Source organism: Notamacropus eugenii, chromosome 7 (assembly GCF_028372415.1).
Source record: "Notamacropus eugenii isolate mMacEug1 chromosome 7, mMacEug1.pri_v2, whole genome shotgun sequence".
NCBI classification, from domain to species: domain Eukaryota; kingdom Metazoa; phylum Chordata; class Mammalia; order Diprotodontia; family Macropodidae; genus Notamacropus; species Notamacropus eugenii.
Window position 1 is genome coordinate 4,826,929 of NC_092878.1, and position 20,624 is coordinate 4,847,552.

General features: G+C 37.8%; 1 protein-coding gene across 1 annotated transcript in view; it reads left to right on the forward strand.

The window, feature by feature from the left end:
• The window catches only part of FBN1 (fibrillin 1), a 290,028-nt gene that overhangs the window by 219,337 nt on the left and 50,067 nt on the right, over nucleotides 1–20,624 (forward strand). The window contains exons 32-42 of the mRNA XM_072624719.1: nucleotides 4,435–4,557; nucleotides 4,717–4,839; nucleotides 6,764–6,889; nucleotides 8,351–8,473; nucleotides 11,065–11,187; nucleotides 11,599–11,763; nucleotides 14,698–14,766; nucleotides 14,860–14,985; nucleotides 16,511–16,633; nucleotides 17,328–17,486; nucleotides 19,097–19,168. Of these exons, the coding sequence (XP_072480820.1) occupies nucleotides 4,435–4,557; nucleotides 4,717–4,839; nucleotides 6,764–6,889; nucleotides 8,351–8,473; nucleotides 11,065–11,187; nucleotides 11,599–11,763; nucleotides 14,698–14,766; nucleotides 14,860–14,985; nucleotides 16,511–16,633; nucleotides 17,328–17,486; nucleotides 19,097–19,168 (1,332 nt within the window). The remainder of the gene's footprint in view (nucleotides 1–4,434; nucleotides 4,558–4,716; nucleotides 4,840–6,763; nucleotides 6,890–8,350; nucleotides 8,474–11,064; nucleotides 11,188–11,598; nucleotides 11,764–14,697; nucleotides 14,767–14,859; nucleotides 14,986–16,510; nucleotides 16,634–17,327; nucleotides 17,487–19,096; nucleotides 19,169–20,624) is intronic.

The window sequence follows — 20,624 nt, forward strand, 5'->3', positions numbered from 1 at the left end:
GTCTTCATCTAGAAAAACAATCTTGCCTGTCACTGGCTTAAGAAAACTGAAAATAATTTGTGACCCTGGGTATAGATTCTTTGTCCATTGAGCCTGTTTGCAGTTAGGAAACCAATCAAGCATGCTACTTTACCTGTGTAGAAGTCAAAATGGAAGGGAAATCTTGAATGGAGGGTGTTGATAGTACCGGAGCCTCTTTGTGAAGACAGTTGATGCAAGATATGGCTGCACAAGTCTATTTATACCTGCCAGGAGCCTGTCAGAGTGAATCACTTTCATCTGTAAATTCTAAAATTCCTGGGCAATTCCATTTCTTAAACTAGACAATTGTTTTTGCTAAGTAAATGAATTTAATTGGATAAATTCATCATAAATAAATAGAGGCAGAGTGGTTAGAGTATCTGGCTGAGTGTTAGGGACACCTGAATTCCAATCCTACTTCTGCCAATTACTGTGTAACCCTGGGGAATTCACTCAGCTTCTGTACATCTTAAACAGTTCCTCAGGATTTACATACAAAGTCATAGGCAAGTTAGAATATGTATTAGAGGAGAAATTAGCCAGACTGAAGATTGTCTATGCTAATTGAATCCCAGATCTTCCTGGGATTATATTTGCTACATGAAACAGTACATAGAGAGGGAATGTGAAGTTTTAGCCTACCATAAATAGCTAACCATACACATCAAAGTCATCACCAGTCAGCAAAATATTTTGCTTATTTCTCTCCAGTTTCTTATCACTAATAACCTAGCACCATGGTTATCAGCCTATGAAAACCACGGGTGCTCAATTAGATAGTTTCGATTATGTTCAGATTTTACAGATCTAAATAGTCTTAAAGTCAGCCTTCCTGTCTTTCCTTAACTCCTTTTCTTAACTTCTGTTAGCAGAGAACAGCTTCTCCTAATGTCTAATCAAGGAAACACCATAATTTACCCCACCGGATTTTGTCTTTTACCTAGGCACAATTCTTAATGTCACTTGGTGAGGAGCTGTTCAAACCGTTAGTGCAAATTTCACCCTATGTAAACAGGAGAGAGTTTGTTTTTTATTTCATTTGTTATTTACACAGTCACCAAGCCTTTGGGATTGCTGTAATGTCAGGCATAAGAAAAAGCTGTACTAGAAACTTCTCCCTGGTTTTTTCTCAAATCATTCTCTTAGCCTGCCTGGGAGATGTTCGTTGAGGACTCTTTAAAGAGTCTTTGTATGACAGAATGAGATAGAGTAGGGACCAAGGAAGGATAGCATGTCAGCCCTGTATTTGAATGTCTTTGTTTCTTTTGGCTTCTTTCTTTAGCACTGGAGCAAACTGGGCAGTGGAGGGCGGAGGGGCATTTGTACAGAAAAATATGTATTTGGCAAGTTGTTTTTTGTTTTTTGACCATGTTTCCTTTTGTATTATTAAAGAGATGTCTGTTTGAATGTAATACTTTTCCCCTTCTCTTATGGCTCAGTTTCCTCCTCTGTTTTATTTGGAATAGTTTTGGGTCCAACTCTCTATGAAAAAATGAATAGATACCTTGCGTTGCCTTTATCATCATCTATGGAAAGCATGGAAATGATAACTTACCCAAAGATATACACATATATGAATTATGTAATAGAATCAAGTGAGCAAGCATTTATTGGAGTCAATCGTGTGGCAAGGAGACTCTTTGAGAGGTATTGGAGACAGACAAAAATGAGAATCTCTGCTCCCAAAGGAGCTTACATTCTTTTGATCCATGTTTTCATTATAGAATATGCTGCAGATTGTATTCTATAATCTAGGATAGGAATCAGGACTGTATCTGTGATTTCATTGGAAGAATTTCCAAGATGAGGAAGCTCCCTCTGCTGATGCAGGGTGGCACCTAGAGCTAGGGTAGAACCCTATGACAGTTATTCTAAGAGATTTTCAAAGCTGAATGTACATATGAAGAAACTGAATGTGGAAACTTTTACTTATCCAAAGATGCTTGAAGGGGGAACCATTTACTAGGAAATATTTAAACTTTGATTACTAGAAAATAGGAAAGAAAGACCTCAGGATAATTAGATTTAGGTGACTAAATCTAACCCTACTTGTTTCATTCTGAGGAGCTAGAAAGAAACATAAGTAACATGCGTGTCCAGAAGAAAAGTGAGCTTGGAGGATTGTGATACACTGCAAAGCACTCTGGACTAATTGAGGAAACCTGGGGTCTACTATCTACTTTGTCTTTTCTCATGGTATTTATATAGTAGATACCCAATAAGTGGAATTAATAAATTGGATTTAACTTAGACAAGTTGCCTAATTCCTTTGAGCCTCAGTTTTCTCATTTTTAGAACAAAGAGACTGGACTAGATGATCTCTGAGTTTGCATTCAGCTTCTAATTTTCTAAATACTTTAGATCATACAGTATTTCCATGACTTCATTTTTATTGTTTCCCCCTATCCTTCCTTAGTGACTTTAAGAGCTTAAAGTAGTAGAATTATGTCAGCTTCAGAGAAGAATAGTTGGGATCTCATGCTAACGTAGTGGTTCCCTAAAGGGAAAAGATAGTTTTGTGTCCTGCTTGCAAACATTTGATGAAAATGGTTTTGCTCACAAGTTAGAAAAGCCAGGAAAAATCACGTATTCTTTGGATTCCGTTGGTTAGCAAGGTATTTCTTGCATTGCCCTTTCCCTTTCTATGGAAGGGCATCCTTCTCTGACAGTCGGTCAGATAGCAGAAGGTAGTTTCCAACCATTAAGGAATTAATTGACTTTCAGAAGAAATACAAATCATGATAAGTCTGAAACTCATGAGTGTCATGTTCTCTTTTGCAAAGGTTAGCATTTAATATATCTGCATTATGTCCCCAAGATTATGTTACAAAAATGAAGCAACTGTATGACTTAATTATAAAAGAACTTTTCCATGAACATTTCTATTTAATGTTTATTAGTGACTTAAAAGATTTTTGGCAGGGCAGTCTGGCACACTTTTTTTTTTTTAGATTGTCTTACGTGTTCTCTGAAAGTTATAAGGGTGTATATGATCATGGAACTATTTTAAAGCTTCCATTTGAACGCTGAATATCTCATCAAGCATTTCCAAAGCAGTTTCAAAACTTTTCATTTTGCTTAAGTAATCAAAAGAGTAAACACAAGTTGCTTGTGTAGTTTCTGTTTCATGTCATTATTCAAGTGACCTCTAGAAATTCTTGCTAGCCTTTTCCTTCACTTCATGCCAAAATTAGCTTCCTTGACCTCCAGTAAGATCTGTAACAGACATTGGTTTCCTGTGCAGGATGATATTATCATCTTACAAATTCCTGCTTCTGGTTGAAGAAAATGTGACTGTATGATTAAGCCTCCATTTCTATGTAGTAATGTGTTAACTCAGGGTATGTACTTTGTAAAAACACTACAACTTGTGAAGGGGAATCTAATTCTTCTCTGGGGATTTTTCATGACAGTGACCCCATTTAAATAACCCATATTCTTCCCAAACTGCCATTTGCCATATTTGACAGATGTCCTTGACTCTTGTAGGAACTTTAATTTTATATAACACAGCAGTATACTCAGCCTTTCAGTAATGAATGCACTAAAATGCTAATAAAGAAATGAAAAGTTCTCTTCATCTGCTTTTGTGTTCACATTACAGAACATAAAGGTCATATATAAAGTTATAAAACGTGATCAAGCCAATAAAAATAATAGAAAAACAGTACATTTCACTTTAGACCTCCTTTGAGAAATTTGAAGCATGGCTTTTTTTTCCTAATTGATCCTATATAATAATAATGTCTCTTGTTTTTATTGGCTACTGTGCTTTCTTTGGCAGTTGCCAAGGAATCAGGAAAATTACTTAGGATCCATTTAGGGACATCTCCACAGTTCTCAAAATGTTTCTAAGCAGCAAGACAGGATTCTCTAAATGCCAGTTGTACTTTCTAAAATTTAAGGAAAGGATCAGAGCATGTGGAGACTCGTCCTTGCCTCACAGTGAGCAAGAAATGGAAACATGTCAAGTCCCTTCATACGCTAGAAATTCAGAGAGCTTTCTTCCTTAATAATATGAGGTTGGTTTTCAGAACCAGGGATCAGAAGTTTGGATCCAGTAACATCCCCAAGAAAAAATGAGCTTGTACATAAACATGAAAAAACCCCCAGTGTACTGTAATAATATTATATTACTCCTTTAAAGAGATCGCCACTTTTTCTTTCTTATATTGATTTCATATTCAAAAATGGTAACCAGTGATGGTCAGAATAAATAGGAGTTCATCATGCTGTATTCCTATATGAATTGCCATTTGAACCTCTTGGGCATATGTATCATACACATTGATGCTAAGCTAATTTATCCTGTTAGAAACAAGGAAAGCAATTCAGTGGCTGAAAATTCATGCCTTTGAGGAAGCAAAAAAAGAATTAACTCTGAACACTAAAAACTACTCTTTATTTTTTCAGACATCAATGAATGTGAAATTGGAGCACATAATTGTGACAGGCATGCTGTCTGCACCAACACAGCAGGAAGTTTCAAATGCAGCTGCAGCCCAGGATGGATTGGCAATGGCATTAAGTGCACAGGTGAGTTTGGAAGTCTTCAAAATCTAAGTTGGTTTTAAACTGTGTAGATTTCTTATTAAAACTTGTTAGGGAAATTTAAATGTATTTAGTGGTGAAGCATTTTGAAGGCTTCATTGTCTTACTATTTTTATAGAACTTCTTTCTTCCCTTTCCTTTTAGATTTGGATGAATGCTCTAATGGGACGCATATGTGTAACCAACATGCTGACTGCAAAAATACAATGGGGTCTTACCGCTGTTTATGTAAGGAAGGGTACACTGGAGATGGATTCACTTGTATAGGTAAGTTCTTATCTGAAGTGAAGGAGAAGATGCTTATGTCATAGTAGTAAAGTGAAAATCTATGAAGAAGACAAGTTGTTGATATATATTGCAGTTCCCCAATTCATTATGGAAAGACGGGTCAATCACCATCTACTTTTGTAAGGAAATATTAGGTATTTTGGAACATTAAGAAAATTTTGGAATATTAGGAAAAATTAGGTATTTGATATAGGTAAATTGAAAATTTGATCATCCAAAGCAAGGGTTTGGGACTGCTTCCAGGAAGTAACCGACTTTGTGTTGGTTTGAAAAATGCTCAATATAATTTTTGATCTAAACCTGCAATCTCCTCTGTATAGAGCTGGTGTGGAAATTGCTTCTACTGAAACTGATCCAAAACTTATCTTTTTCTGGTCTTGTCTTTATGGCCTGGGGCACTGAGAGGTTGCGTGACTTGCTTATGATTACTCTGCTAGCATGTACCAAAGCAGAACATAAGGGAAGCTTTCTTCCTCCCAGATCCATCCCTTTATCCTTTATACCACGTTCCTTCTTGCTCAGCTCTAAATCTGTATAGTTTCTAGGAAGTTCCATGTGGCTAATGAATAAGTCTACTTTGTCACCATTCAGCGTCTTTCCTGTTATGGGTCTTTTAAATTGCTTTGCATGTTTCTGATCTATTACTTGTTCTTTTCCGGACTGACCCCATCTATTGATCTGTGGTCAGAATAATTTTTCTGTGTTTAAGGAGAGCTCAGAAACTGTTTCGATATATAGACTTTCAATATTACTTCCACAGTAATTGTTACATACATATTTTACTGTACTCAGACCTATGCTTGATGGCATTGTTTCACTGGTCTCCTGAACACAGCAGTATTCTGAGATCAAGTTAACCCAAATAGAGCTAGTATATCCTGAAGTTTGTTTCTATTTCTAAATACATTCATGTACTTAAACATATAATTATATATTATGAACCACATAATTACATATTATGTTATTTTCTCATAGATATATCTATATCTGTATACTGCAGATGTATTTGTAATTTCCTTCTTACATATCTGTAATCCCAGGTATGAAGTAATTTAGGGAGATCCATTATTTCTTTCAAGCCCTCGGTAAAATTGCTGTTCTTGTGAGTTGAAAGAGTTAATTAAGTTTTTTGAGTCATTTCTTAGAAATGCTTAAGTATTGAGTAGCATAGAGAATCATTTGATTCTTTTAAATTTTCTGTTCTATAGTCGAGATTATAGTGTAGTAACTTTTTTTTTTACCAAGTTCTGAATTTGTATATGCTTTCCTTAAATTGGTCACCCACATGAGTTCTTTTCTGCTATTTAACTGTTTACCAGATTGCAAAGGGTCAGCTAAGATGGAAATTTAATTTTGAGTCACACTCTTGATACAATGCATATTTCCTTACGCAGTCAAATCTACTTAAATAGATTTAGTTAAAATCAAGCAACTAACTCCTTGTTTTAAATTATTATGGATGAGTCTTTGTAAAACTTCCTACAGCTAGAGAACCCGAATGGGACCAGTTTTGCAGAGAAAACAAGACTGTCTAGGAAATACTCTCCCCCCTCCTTCTCATCTTGTAAAATCTGTAACTTTCTCCACCACTCAACTCAAGTGCGACGTTATCCATGAGGAGCATCCTGAGCCTCTGATTTCTAGAGCCGTTCTTTTCCTGCCCCTGAAAACTACTTGGCATATGTTTAGCATTTGCTTCTCTCTTTTCCCCAATAGAATGTAAGCACCTTGAGGGTAGAGATTATGTTGTTGGTCTCTTTGCATTCCGGGCACCCTTATAGAGAACTTGACACATACATGTTTAATGAAATGACTTGACTTGAAATAGAAGTACCATTGGCCTTCAGGCTCACAATTAATAGTAATGATTTTAACTATAAACTGAAATTTTTGTTTAATTTAGATCTTGATGAATGCTCAGAAAATCTGAACCTTTGTGGAAATGGGCAGTGCCTCAATGCCCCAGGAGGATATCGTTGTGAATGTGATATGGGATTTGTGCCGAGCGCTGATGGAAAAGCCTGTGAAGGTAACAAGTAGGAGACCTCAGAATCTACAATGATGTCATAGGCAAAAATCAATGCTTTGTTACTTTAAAGTATGATGCACCCACCATACTTGTTACTCTGCTGTGTTCTGGCTTCAGGTTGGAGCTCAGTTGGTTATGAGTTCAGTTCCCACATGGGCCATTTCTTTTCATGAAGAGAAAAACTCTGCTCTGTGGCAATAAACTGTAGGCTGAATCTTAGTCAGCTCTCTTACAAATTCATGCCAGTGGTCATAAGGGAGATCAGACAAGTAAGTGTGGTTGACTTAATGCCAACTCATCCCCACTACTGGAATAAGAACTCCTGATACATTGCATACTATTGGTGAATTTTAGAAGGGTCATCTTTATGTCTGAACACAACATTCTTTTGGCTTTAAATACCTTTTTAAATAGAATTCTGCGTAGTAACTTTCAAATTTGCAAACTGAATTTGTCTTATAGTTCATTTGAGTAATGTTTAGGTCCAAGAAATGGTTGAAGCCCACGTGTGCTTATGTTCTAAGTATTTAGAAACAATGAAACTCAGAATTAAAGAGATATTCTATGTTTCAGTGTGGATTTTCTAAAGTTTGTAATATAGTTATAATAGCTATTTCATATTCACGGACACTAGGCTGAATGCACGTTTTAACTAAAGGTAGTTTGTATCTGGCTTAGAAATGAGAATAACATTTCATGGAACATAACTACCTTTTAAGAAAACTTTAATGGAAATGCGCTATAGAAAGCCACATCTTAATTAGATGATGGAAAGGTTTTTTTTTTCTCAGTCTAGTCAAGACTAGTATATGTCCACCCCAGAAGTTGACAGTCACCAAAAAGAAAAATTTGAATTCTCATGTAAATCTCACGCGCTGTTTCCCCATTTTTGAAAATGCTTTCCTTTAACTGGGCATGATGTTGCACACCTATAATCCCTACTACTGGGGAGGCAGAGGCTGGTGTGGATCACTTGGGCTCAGGAGGTCTGAACTTCAGGAGCTAAAATCAATCCTATGTCTGCACTAAGCAAATGATCATCATTACTATGATCTTGGAAAGCAGAGTTAGAAGGTGCCTACTTTGTGTGGAGTGCAGCTAGGTGGCATGGTGGTGGGCCTAGAGTCAAATTTGTTCTTGGACACTTACTGTGACCCTGGGCAAGTCATTTAACCGTGTTTGCCTCAGTTGCCTCATCTGAAAATGAACTGGAGAAGGAGTTGGCAAACCTCTCCAGTATCTTTGCCAAGAAAATCCCATATGGGGTCACCAAGAGTCTCATGCTAGAGGTGACATAAACCTCAGGGAAGACATCTTGACTGAGCACTGGAAGTTTCTTAATTCCTAAAGAGGTGCCAAAATGCAGTGAACGCTAAAAATTGAAAGCAGCTTATAAAGAGAAAGATATTCTCTCATCTTCACCCCTCGCCAACAATTCTCTTTTTTCTTCCTAACTTCCAGATATCGATGAGTGTTCTCTTCCTAATATCTGTGTCTTTGGGACTTGTCACAACCTTCCTGGCCTTTTCCGCTGTGAGTGTGAGACTGGCTATGAACTGGACAGAACTGGAGGGAATTGCACAGGTAAGGCATTTCTGGCTTTGGACTGGTATTATCTTATTATTTCCCCATTATCTCAGGTATTGATTGTGAAAATGTAGAGGAAAGATCCCAGTATGAGAGACTGCATAGGAAAAAAGTCTTCAGAGAGAAAAATGAATTATATGAGAAGAAAGAATGAAAGCTAACCCCAAGATTTCGAATCTGAAAGTCCAGAATGATTTCTTGCTTCCTATTGTGGATAAGTGGGGGCTCTCTGTGTGGATTAACTGTCTTATCATTTCTGAGCCTGTGGGGAAATGGAGCTCAAGGCGTATCCCAAACAGAGGACTTCCTCACAGCCTTCACTGCCACCTTTTCATTACCATTAGGCAGGAAATCAGAAGATTCTCTTCCGGCGGCATTGTCCTGGGATTGTCCTTACTCACCTGTACCTGCCTTTCAGGGTTCTTCCTCTAGCACAGCCCAAATTAGTTAGATTATTATTAGTAGTATTAAATGTTTTACTGAAGTGAGAAGAGATCTTTAAAAAATTATCACACATTAACCTAGAGGTAAAGAGTCTCTAGTTACTCATTTTATGTCACCTTAACTTCACCTACAGGTCAGCCTTTTAAAGTCAGGTGCTACCTTACTTCTAGCCTCTACCTGGTACCCTTAACCAAGGCTCTTTGAATGATATATTTCCTTTAATTTTGACAACTATATTTCAATATAATTGGTTTCCTTTATATTCCCTCATATTTTATTTTATGCGTCTAAAATATTATTATGAAATAGTAGTCTCCATAGACTTTAAGCAGACAAGAGTCCATGATACAAAAAAAAGTTAAGAATCTACTCTAAGATCTTTAGAAAAAATAATAGATGCTTTATTTCTGTCTGGCCTTCCATTTTAGGCTATTTCAAAACTTTCTTCTTGGTAGCTACCTAAAGTCTGACTTAGTGGATTGCCTGGATTCTACCCATAGCATTATTTTGACCAAGGCTCTTCTCTGGGCATATAATCTTCTAAACCAGAGTTATCAAAAACATACTGACAGCACTCCCAAATACTGTTCAAGCAGATTAAGATGTAATTGGGAATATTTAACAAAATAATGAAAATTACAATAGAAAATAGTGGTAATATGTGGTTTTCAGGGATCATTATGTATGACTTAATGGTCCTCATTTCTACGTGAGTTTGATGCCACAGTTCTAAACCACTAGAGATGCCACAAAATGTTAGCATTCCTTAAAGTCTAAAAATTCTGCTCCTCTGAATATGAAAAGTTTATTCCTAGTGTCTACTGTCCAACAGTATACAATAAAGCTTTAATCCTTCATTGTAATACATACATCTTTATTAATCACAAAATAATTAACTGTGCCAATGAAGGAGGAGTTTTGTAATATAAGTAATATGTACTTATAATGTGATATGGAAAAGAGTAATAGGACCTTAGATCTGAGTCTGCAAGGAACCTTAGAGATCACCTGTTACAATCCTACCGATCTGCAGATGAGAAACAGATACCCAGAAAAATGAATAAAAATAAACCTAGGCATAGGGAGTTAATAGTTGACATATTTCCTAGTTCCTCTGATTCAGATTTGAAGGTCATTCCACTACACCATACTAATTGTGTTTGGCAGCTTTGCCCCATGACTTCCACTGGGAATTACCTTTCTCAGTCACGTATCCTTACGCCTATTGTTCCCAAGTGTCAACATTACCTGTATTAACGTAAGCATCCCTTAAATTAATCTGGCCCTAGCCACATACTCCCAGATGGGACTTTTAGAGGAGATGCTTTTGACAGAGAACCCACAACAAGATCATCAGTGTAAAAAGGGAGGGACAGAAGGAAGGTATATGTGGGAGGGATGATTCCATCACTCCCCTCTAGTGGGTAGTTTGTCTCAGTACTTGGGCATCCTTGTGAATATTTGAAACAGAAGAAAAGGACTCAATTGAGATGAAACAAGCCAGAAAGCTTTGTCCCAAATATCTGAAATGCTGTACTTATTTTTGGATAGGAACTGAATGGGAAACATTTAACACAGCACCAGTGATGGGATGTATACCCTTTAAGCACAGACAACAAGACATTAACTGGGTTTTGCAGTTGTACCTTTGTTCTTGCCAGACTGACTCAAGTCCAGCTTGTGGGGGAAGGCATATTTTGCAACTAACAAGTTTTCTTAGGACAATATCTCCTACTTTTACATGATAGCAGTTCAAACATATTAAATATTTGTACACATTTATGTATATATATACACATATGTATGTGTATTTTTTCATTACAATTTATGTTTACTGATGAATTAGTCATATAATAATGTTTTACTTTTATAACTTGGCTAGAATATTTTTCCAGTTTTCAAGATTTTATTTTATACTAAACAGATTTAAATATTCAGTATGTCCTAGGGGAAAGGATTGGGATGGTCATAAGTTCATCCTAAGGGATGGACCAAAATCCATGGTAAATTTACTTCCTTAGTTATAATTCCTAAAGTTGAGACTTCTTATTCCTCCTACTTTTCTGTGGCAAGAGTGCCAGATTTCCTGCAATGTGACGAGGATTAGATAAAGCATTAATTTTGTGCTTGTTGTTTCATCGTAGATGTTAATGAGTGTCTGGACCCTACAACTTGTATAAGTGGGAATTGTGTCAATACCCCGGGCAGTTATACCTGTGATTGTCCTCCTGATTTTGAGCTGAACCCTACCAGAGTTGGCTGTGTTGGTAAGATATTATATTTTTTCAAGGAATTACACATCTTTTTTGTTTGTTTTTTTAAACACAAGAAATTAATTTTCATTTTAATTCTTCTCTAAAACTCAGTAATGTTGAAGTTTAGAGGTTCACCAGAATTGATTTGCATTTTCAGAAGCCCTCTCTAACTTCAGTATTCCCAAAGTACAATGTGCTGTAACAGTAATACTGTAATGGTAAACCGAGTGATTTTTAGCCATTCTTGGATACAGGTTTGAATTTCCATCCTTAGGATAATTAATCTTCTGTAAAAGAACATAATTGACAGTATTGTTTCTCTGGTTGGAGTTTTTTAAGAGAATTTGGACCCCTACACATTCATGGAGAATTTCTGCTTTCTTGCTTAGTGATCACTACTGTGTGTCTGTACATTTTGAATAGATACACGATCTGGCAATTGCTATTTGGACATTCGGCCTCGAGGAGACAATGGAGACACATCGTGCAGCAACGAAATCGGAGTTGGTGTTTCTAAAGCTTCCTGCTGCTGCTCCCTGGGTAAAGCCTGGGGCACTCCTTGTGAACTCTGCCCTGCTGTGAACACGTGTAAGTTGGCGTCTACCTGCTTTTTATTATTATTATCATTTAATCCAGTTTTTTTTATTGCAACCTTGCAGGATGTAAAGTAAAGCCATGTAAGGGGCAGAATTCTGCATCAGTAAAAGCAGGGGTGGGAGGTAAATTCTCCTAGTACTGCATAATTCCTTGGAAGGGTTTATTACCTCTTAGCCTTTAACTTACATATCACAAAATAGGACCCCATTTAGCCTTTATTTAAATTTGCAGTGGGCCAGGCACTTTACATATCATCGGAAAGGTAGCTAGAGTCCCTGTGCTCCAAGTGGACCTATTCCAAGGGTAGAATACGGATGGATGTAAAAAGTAATTTTGAAAAATAAACTCTTTGAGCTTAGATTATTTGTACACTATTGCTTCCATCTGAAAGATTCTTTGACTCATTTCTTTTTGTTAATATGTTGATCAGAACCTATGACACATTGAAGAGACTTACACAGATGTTTTGATAGAAAAACAGTTGGTTTAATAACTGTGAAATGGGAAGTCATATAGGATTGATAGTGATGAAAGGCTTGTAGTATGAGCAGGTGAGAGAAATGACAAAAAACTGAGAACAGGTGAGTTCATTAAGAGTGGAAAAATGCCCAAAAAAGGGGGGGGGGTTGGAGAATGGGGTGAAGGGCTGGACAGTAGCTGTTATTCATCTAGTGCTTTCAAATGAGCAGAGCACTTTACGTACATTCTTACCTGAGCATAAGTTGAGGTAGGTAGGGGATATCCTCATTTTACAGTTGAGGAAATTGAGGCTTAGCGATTAAGCGACTTGCTCATGGTTTATATAGACAGTAGATGTTAGAAACAGAATTTGAACTCAGGTCGTTCAGTATTCACCAAAGGAACAGAGAAGAACAGGAGAATGAATGCTTTTTAGGTAATATGAGAGATTCACATCTAAAAATTATAGTAGTAAAATATTTATGTAGCATCGTCTTCAAAATACTTTTACATATATTGTCTCATTTAAGTTATGGGTAATAAAGGTCGTTATCCCAAGTTCTGGTACAAGCACTCAGATCCGAGAAGAAAATTGGAGTTGAGGGAATTAGTGAAGAATTTTCAGTAGTTTAGGAAATGTATGAGACATTTTACAGCAGGTTTGACCATGAAAAGATTGATTTTAGACAGATTAGAAAAGATAGAGAGGTAGATTGGTTGATGGAGTTTTGGGAATTGTCTGTGTGGAAAATGGGACATGATGTTATTAGCAGAAACAGGATTCAGAGTAAAGAAGGAAGGAAAGGTCTTTGTAAAACAACTGTCAGGTTTTTTTCTTTCTTAATTTTAACAAATCAACTAGAGGTAAGATCTGGATAAATAAGAGTGAATGTTTTTAACATAGATTTGACCTTCTTTCACATAGAACTTATAACCAATTACAAGTGATATAATTTGGACCTTGGGAGTGAAGAAAATCTGAAGGTCCCCAAATGAGTCCTGGAAGTTACCGTTGTCAAAAAATGGAAGTTACTATAATGGAAAATATAAAGTGTTAGAATTTCAAATCAGGCAGCGAATGATGAATAAAAACTGAAACTCAATGAAAATACCAAAAGGACAATGAGGTATAAAAGAGAATAGTTTTGTTAAGGTCAGGGAACCATATATTGAGGTTTGGGGTGCTTGAGACCCCAAAATACCATCACCCCAGGTCCTGCCTGAATGAATTCGACCCAAGCCTTCTTACAGCCAAAGAAAAACAAAGTTTGTTAAAGATTCACCATGTTGGGTAGACTCTTAAGGGACTTAAACATTTGTGACACTTGTATGACAAATGGGCCAAATTGAATCTTAGCTAGACAGAATCTGAGCTAAATAGAACCTGAGCACCTTCATGGAGACAAGAGGATCTTATGCATAGAAAGACTGTGGGAGGGATCTAGGGGTGGTTGAGTAGTCTGCGGTGATGGGAGGAGGGGTTTAGGGAAGGTCTGGAGGAGTAGTCCAAGGAGGATCATGATGGGCCTGGGATGACAAGAGGTCAGAACCAAGGGAGTGGGATTTTGATGTGATCAAGGGTGGGAAACAGCTGGAGGCAATTGGGAGGTAACAGACAATGGAGGGCTAGCATGGGGAAGCAGGCAGGGGCCATCCAGAGATAACAGACCAAGGAGGGTTACAGAATCAAGGATGGGAAGCTGCCTTGGACAAAGCAATTGGACAAAGCTTATAAAGGAAGGCTTATGGCCTCAGGCAAACACCTGATCAAGTGGGAAGATTCATGAAGAGTTCCAGGGGTTACCAGATTCTGTGCCCCATCAGTTTCACCCAATCACTGTTAGGAATGAGCCTGTAGGAAAGGACAATCTTCATACTAAAAGTAGTCTATGATTCCTGGAAATTCAAGGCTAAACATAACGTAAGAATGGTCTTGCCTCTGAAACATACAGGCTATGTGACCTGGACAAATTATTTAACCTCTTAGTGCTTTCTGGCAGCTTGCATTATAAATTGCAGAACAGTTGCCAGTGTAGTAGCAGAGGGAATTTTCTTAAGTGAAGCTCCCTGTGATGATAAAAATCTCATGTTAGAAAAAACCCCCTCCAAAAAAATTTTTTTAACAGTGAAAAATCAGTTGGAGATGAATTTGTTTGAAGACAAAAAGGAGAATCTAAAAAATTACGTAGTTATGAAGGAGTCAGAGAGCCAAAGAATATAGGAGGCAGCTCAAGAGAATAAGTAATTGGTTTCAGAGAACAAAGAGAATGTACTACCCTACCCCACCCCACCTCTGCATTTGTGATGCAAAATAACTTTGATGTGAAAATGACTTAGGAAGATGGGGATACCTAGTGAAGATCTCCTAAAAAAATTAAATAAAAAATGTTCATTTAAGATTCTTATGATAACATAGCAGAGAGAATCTGGAGATTAAAAAATTCATTTTGATTTTTGTTTTGGTAGCTGAATATAAGATTCTTTGCCCTGGAGGAGAAGGCTTTCGACCGAATCCTATCACTGTTATATTGGAAGGTAATTCTGGCTTTTCCCCCACTTAAGATGTATGTATTTTAGTTTTTCCTAATTAATTAAACTAAAATGATACAATTATTTTCATTTGAATAGATATTGATGAATGTCAAGAACTGCCTGGACTTTGCCAAGGAGGGAAATGTATCAATACATTTGGCAGTTTCCAGTGCCGCTGCCCAACTGGTTACTATTTGAATGAAGAAACCCGAGTGTGTGATGGTATGTGGTTCACAGGTTATGTGGAGCATGAGGAGGGGATCTCAGAAAGCTGGATGTCGTTAGTTACTAGTATAACTTGAATATGGAGCATACTTGCTAAGGTCTTTAATAATATGTATAATCCAGTAGGACAATACAGTAGGGCAGGCATCAGCTTATTCAAAACTATCTAAAATGGGATCCTTTCTGGCAAGTTTTAGCAACCTTTGTTTCCAATGGAGACAGAGGATTTCTGTGGTCCTCTGTGAAAGGAAGTGAGACAATTTCTCATATTCTAAAGAAAAATGAAATTTTTTGGTCTTTATAAAAATGTTATTGCTACATTTTGTTTTCATCTCGCCGCCATTTCTGAGTATTTCTCCACACTCTCCCTCTCAGCTCTCCCTTTTGACAAAGAATAAAAAAAAGAAGAAAAAAGCAACATGTTAACTGAGTCCAACAGATGTACTCTGTCCCACGCTTGGCCCTGATCTCTGCAGATAAGGGAGTGACGTGTATTCTCACATCTCTTCTTTGGGGTGACTGATGGATCACCACAATTACACAGCATTTGATCTAGTTGGGATTTGGGTTTCCTTTTCTCTTTTGGTCTTTCTTAAGAAAGCTGTAGGCATATATATTGAGGAAAATTCTGTTCTTACTGCATTGTCTTGCACTCCTTCCTCCATTCTGTTTTTCAGTAATTCTCTCGCTCTCTTCTTTCTCTCCCTTATGATTTCTACCTACTCAACTTATTTGAAGTGGATTTTCTCAGAAGTAACACATGGTATACATATTGCTTCCTAGGCTACCTAGTTATCATTGATACTCCGGTGATGGTTTATGAGTCATTGGAAATTTCCTTGACCCAACAAACTTTCAACTAACTTGAGTAAACCATACGGTTAATTAGGGAGTAGTACACTAGCTGAGCTTGCATCCTGGCATATTTAGTATCAGACTTGCTACAAAGAGAATCTAAGCTCACTTCATGACTTATTAAGAATATGTCATTCTCATCAGAGATCAATTGAGCCCCTACAGGGTGCTACCTCAGAAGCTATAGGATTTATAGAAATTTAAATAGAAATTATTTAAGGCCTTCTTTAGGCCTTAAAAAGGAAGATAAGATGCCTTTTTGCAGAAGTAACATGGAAGCCTATTGTTGAGGTCCGCACTGTTGCTTTCAGTGAAAAATAGTTAAAGATTGGGAAACTTCACGTTTCAGTCTCTCCAAACCCCACGATAAAGTAATGGATCTGTTTATTAAGGATTTTAACATATTGTTGCCACTAAGTAAAACTAAGAGATGGTGAAGCAAGGGTCATGGGGGAAAAGTAGTGCTGTCTCAAGTTTTATTCTGAAAAGCGTACAGGGGAATAAGTAGGAGATCAATGGACTACAGACCCTATTTCTAGATACTGAATTCAGCAAGTGCTGAGAAAGTTTCTTCTTCCAGTATTTGAGGGGACAGTGACATTGAAAAGTGGGAAATTCCAGGGGATGAATGACTCACTTTTTAAATCTTCTTCTTTTTGGGTTACAGATGTAAATGAATGTGAAACTCCTGGGATCTGCGGACCTGGAACATGTTATAACACAGTTGGGAACTACACTTGTATTTGTCCTCCAGACTACATGCAAGTCAATGGTGGCAACAACTGCATGGGTAAGCCGGAGTGTTGAAAACACAGTCTGTGTTCATTATTTGCCAGGCATCAAAGAGGAAGCATCCAAAAATACAATATAAACCATCCATACTTAGGGCTGGGCTACTCATCCAGACTGGTGCCATCTTTTCATACTTCCCATAGAGTTCATCCTTTTCTTGGCACACCAGAAGTTTGGCATTTTGGTAACTTAGAGTGGTTGGGTAGAAATTTTTTTTTAATGCAATGTTGGAAAATCCAAGACAACTGTTTAATAACACTTCTTTTGTTTGGCTTTTGGGTGTATCTTTACACAGTTATATTTACAGTACTGACCTGTGGTATTATAACATCATACGTCGGAAATGAGAAATTTAATGGCAAATAGAGGGGAGCATTGTTACCAGGAGACTGGGCAAAGGATCATGTTAAGTTTACTCATGCTACAGTTCCATAATGACTTAGTTCTGTGTCACAAAGTATGAGGGAGTGAGTTTTCTCACAGTATCACACTTTTAAGTGTAGAATATTGTTCAAGAGAGGGTGAATTTTTCATGCCTTTGAAGAAAGAGAGGAAAATAAAATGACAGACAAGTTAATTGGTAGCAGATCCCCAAATTTGAATTCATTCTTTAGGAAGCTTATACTCATCAGAAACTTGTAGTGTCCCTGAACACTGATCCTTTCCTCTGCCTTCCTTTTCCCTCATCCTAGATATGAGAAGGAGTTTATGTTATCGAAATTATTATGCTGACAACCAGACCTGTGATGGAGAACTTCTGTTCAATATGACCAAGAAAATGTGTTGTTGCTCCTATAACATCGGCCGTGCCTGGAATAAGCCCTGTGAGCAGTGTCCCATTCCCAGCACTGGTATGTGTTCACTTTTCTTTTTCCTTCAACAGTGCATTGTCAGTACATACATCTGTCCCTCTATTGATAGGACAGTTGGTTTTGTCTCTGGATAAGGAAGGTGTGTTGGTAAGAAAATCTTATACACTTGAGGCACACCCAAACTCACTTTTGATCCAAGTCTGCCCCACTGAAAACTGGCACACAGTGTTAGTATTCAGTGTTTATTTAGTCACCAGAACTTGCAGCCACTACACATTACAGAGCTCTGAAAGCAGTTCTTACTTCTACAGTGTTCACAGTCTAAGGAAAAGGCTGGGCAAATCAGACAGATGTACATGACAAATAAATGCGTTATTATTACAGTCATTATGCCCCTTCACAACACCGTGCTCAGCACTGAACAGGGTATTCAGCTATCTCTGCCACCCTGTCAGCATTTCATGAAGTAGGAAAACGTGGTCCTTGCATCTAGTCAGGTAGCTCTTCATTTGTGGGAATCGTTACCCCAAGAAGATCATTTCTTCAGCCAAACACCTCAGCTTTGGAGTAAAGAGACAAACATTAATTATAGTTTCGAGCTGCTGTTACATTTTAATTTCTTGTACTTTACTCTTCTCTCTTAGACTCTTCTGCTTTCAAAAATGTCCATTTATGATGGCAAATGCAGTTGAGTAGCATATGAAATTGAAAAACTTAATGTTTTAAGAGTAAAAATGCTACTCTAATTCTCTGTAAGATTTATACAACTTTTATAGAATTAACACAGCCTGTATTTCCCTCTGCTGGGAAGAAGGCTTCAGAAAACACCGTCACCTGCGTGCCTTTTTATAAGCCCCCAAATGTCTAGTTTTTTTGTTGTCATCAGTCTATTTGACAGGATGCTTGATGGCAATGAAAGCTTGTGAAACACTATGAATGGATCAGATTTTACACTTTTTGTTCAAATTCTTACCCTCACAATTTTTATCTATAATTTTCTATGACTCTTGTCCCAGTGAAGTGATGCTTGTCTGCAGTTTATACTTAAAACACCTGTTGTAGTGGACAGAGAGTTTTATCTAATTACTTTGGTATGCGCACACAAGTCCAGTAAATGGTCACAGGGGTTTACCCGAAATTATTTTTGTATTGAAGTAACATTTTTCCCACCAGCCTTCAGGGAAAACAAGATTTTAGGGACATTCAGGCGACTCTTATGTGCCCTAACGCAAGGTGAAGAGAGCTCACCCATTTGTGAACTGCAGAGCTGATGATCCATAGTCGTGGGTGTACACACACACACACACACACACACACACACACACACACACACACACATTTCCCCCCCAACACCGCACACTGTGAAATGAAAGTGTGTGTGCTTTCCTTTTAGCTCTGCTGTTCTCAGAATGAGAAATAATTTATATTAAAGCCTCCTTCTCACTCTCCCTGTGACAACTTTCCCCTCAGTGGTTGTCTTTAGGGATGAGTTTACAAAGCCTTGTAGCCGTGTTCAAATGGACTAAAATTCTTTCTTAAATGACTACAAAGACTATAGAGAAATGAACCTTTCAAGTGTTTTAATAATGTAATTGACTTCTGTCCACCATTCATTGCTTCTTACTTGTTCTTTGCTTTGGTTCGTGCAGATGAGTTTGCTACGCTCTGCGGCAGCCAGAGGCCTGGCTTTGTCATCGACATTTATACTGGCTTACCAGTTGGTGAGTTTTTCAGACTCTGACTTTTGCCTGTATGCTAAGGAAAGGGAGAAAGGCTAGTGAACTTCTGTTTCTCACTCTTTTTCAGCTTGAAAGAAAAAGACTATACTCCACCATGTAGCCTTTATTCAAACCCCAAGCCTTGGTTTGAAAGAAACTCTGCAAACATACTATTTAACTCCACCGAGCTGGCGACAGTGCTTACTGCTCATGATTAGAGAACTGGAAAGCTTCTCACTAAATTGCAATCAAGCCTAGTTAAACCAACCCTAGGCACCAACAGAGAGTTCTGGGAGTAGGGCCAGAGTCCTTCCTTCTGACTAAGACATCAGTTTAATCTGCCTTTTCACACCAGTCCCTATGTGTATGCCATTGACATGAGACTACTTTTCTGTTTAATTGATTGATATATTGGAAAGAACCTGTCCTTGGTGCGTGCACGAGCACTGTGGAGATCCTTTGTATCTCAGGTCCTCATGCCATGATTAGCGTTAACCATTATGGCAAGCAGTATAAGTGGAAATACTCATATAATGACAACACTTAAGAATACCACACACCATTCAGCCAGCGTACGTGTTATCTTTTGTGGTTTTAAAACAAATAATGCAGGAGAAATTAAACAGATTTCTGCTTGTTGAATTTTTCCCTGCTGAATTTATGTTCTGTCTCATACCCTTCAAAACTGAGCAGCAACTGCTCAGCTTTCTTTACTTTCCCTTCTTCTTGATCAGGAAGCTTGAATCAGCAACAGCCTTTCCAGTGACCTTGTATAAAAACATCTAGAGCCTGATCCAGCAATCATCTTGGCTCCCTGAGTGCCAGACTCATATGGCTCCATACGCCAGACAACATCCAAAGAACTTTCATGGTTTGGAAGGAAAAAATGCTAAATGACATTGGCATAAAACACCTAGCCCTCTCTACTTTGTTTTTCCCCTTCCTAGACAGATCTTTGAATCTCCTAAGAATCTCCAGACTATGACAAGTGGCCTGTTGTAATGATGGTGGTCTGTGGGGAATGTAAGTCCATGGATTCCCGAGTTTGTTTACCTCAGGTTGGCTGCCCTCTAGTGTTGGCAGCGAGCAAATGCTTTGAAGCAAGGGCTCCAAGGAGGTGTTAGCTAAAAGCAGGGCGATTTTGAACTGTGTCCTTGAATGAACCGTAATGGAATCTCTTGGAAATCAAGATTTTAGAAATCCTAGACCAAAAACATATGATCTGTGACATGAGAACCTAAGAGGATCGAAATTAAGTATTCACTTTAAAATGTTCTAAAGCCCATGGTGTGTTATACTGCAGTAGTGGTAATTCTGGTTTCCTACGCCAAAGCATCAAGTAGTAGAACAGTATGAGCTTTGCATGCACTTCAAGAATGACTCCTTTTAAAGTCACATTCTTTCTAAAATATTGCTTCACAAACCACAGGTAAATCCAGTTATAGCACAAGGCAGGGAG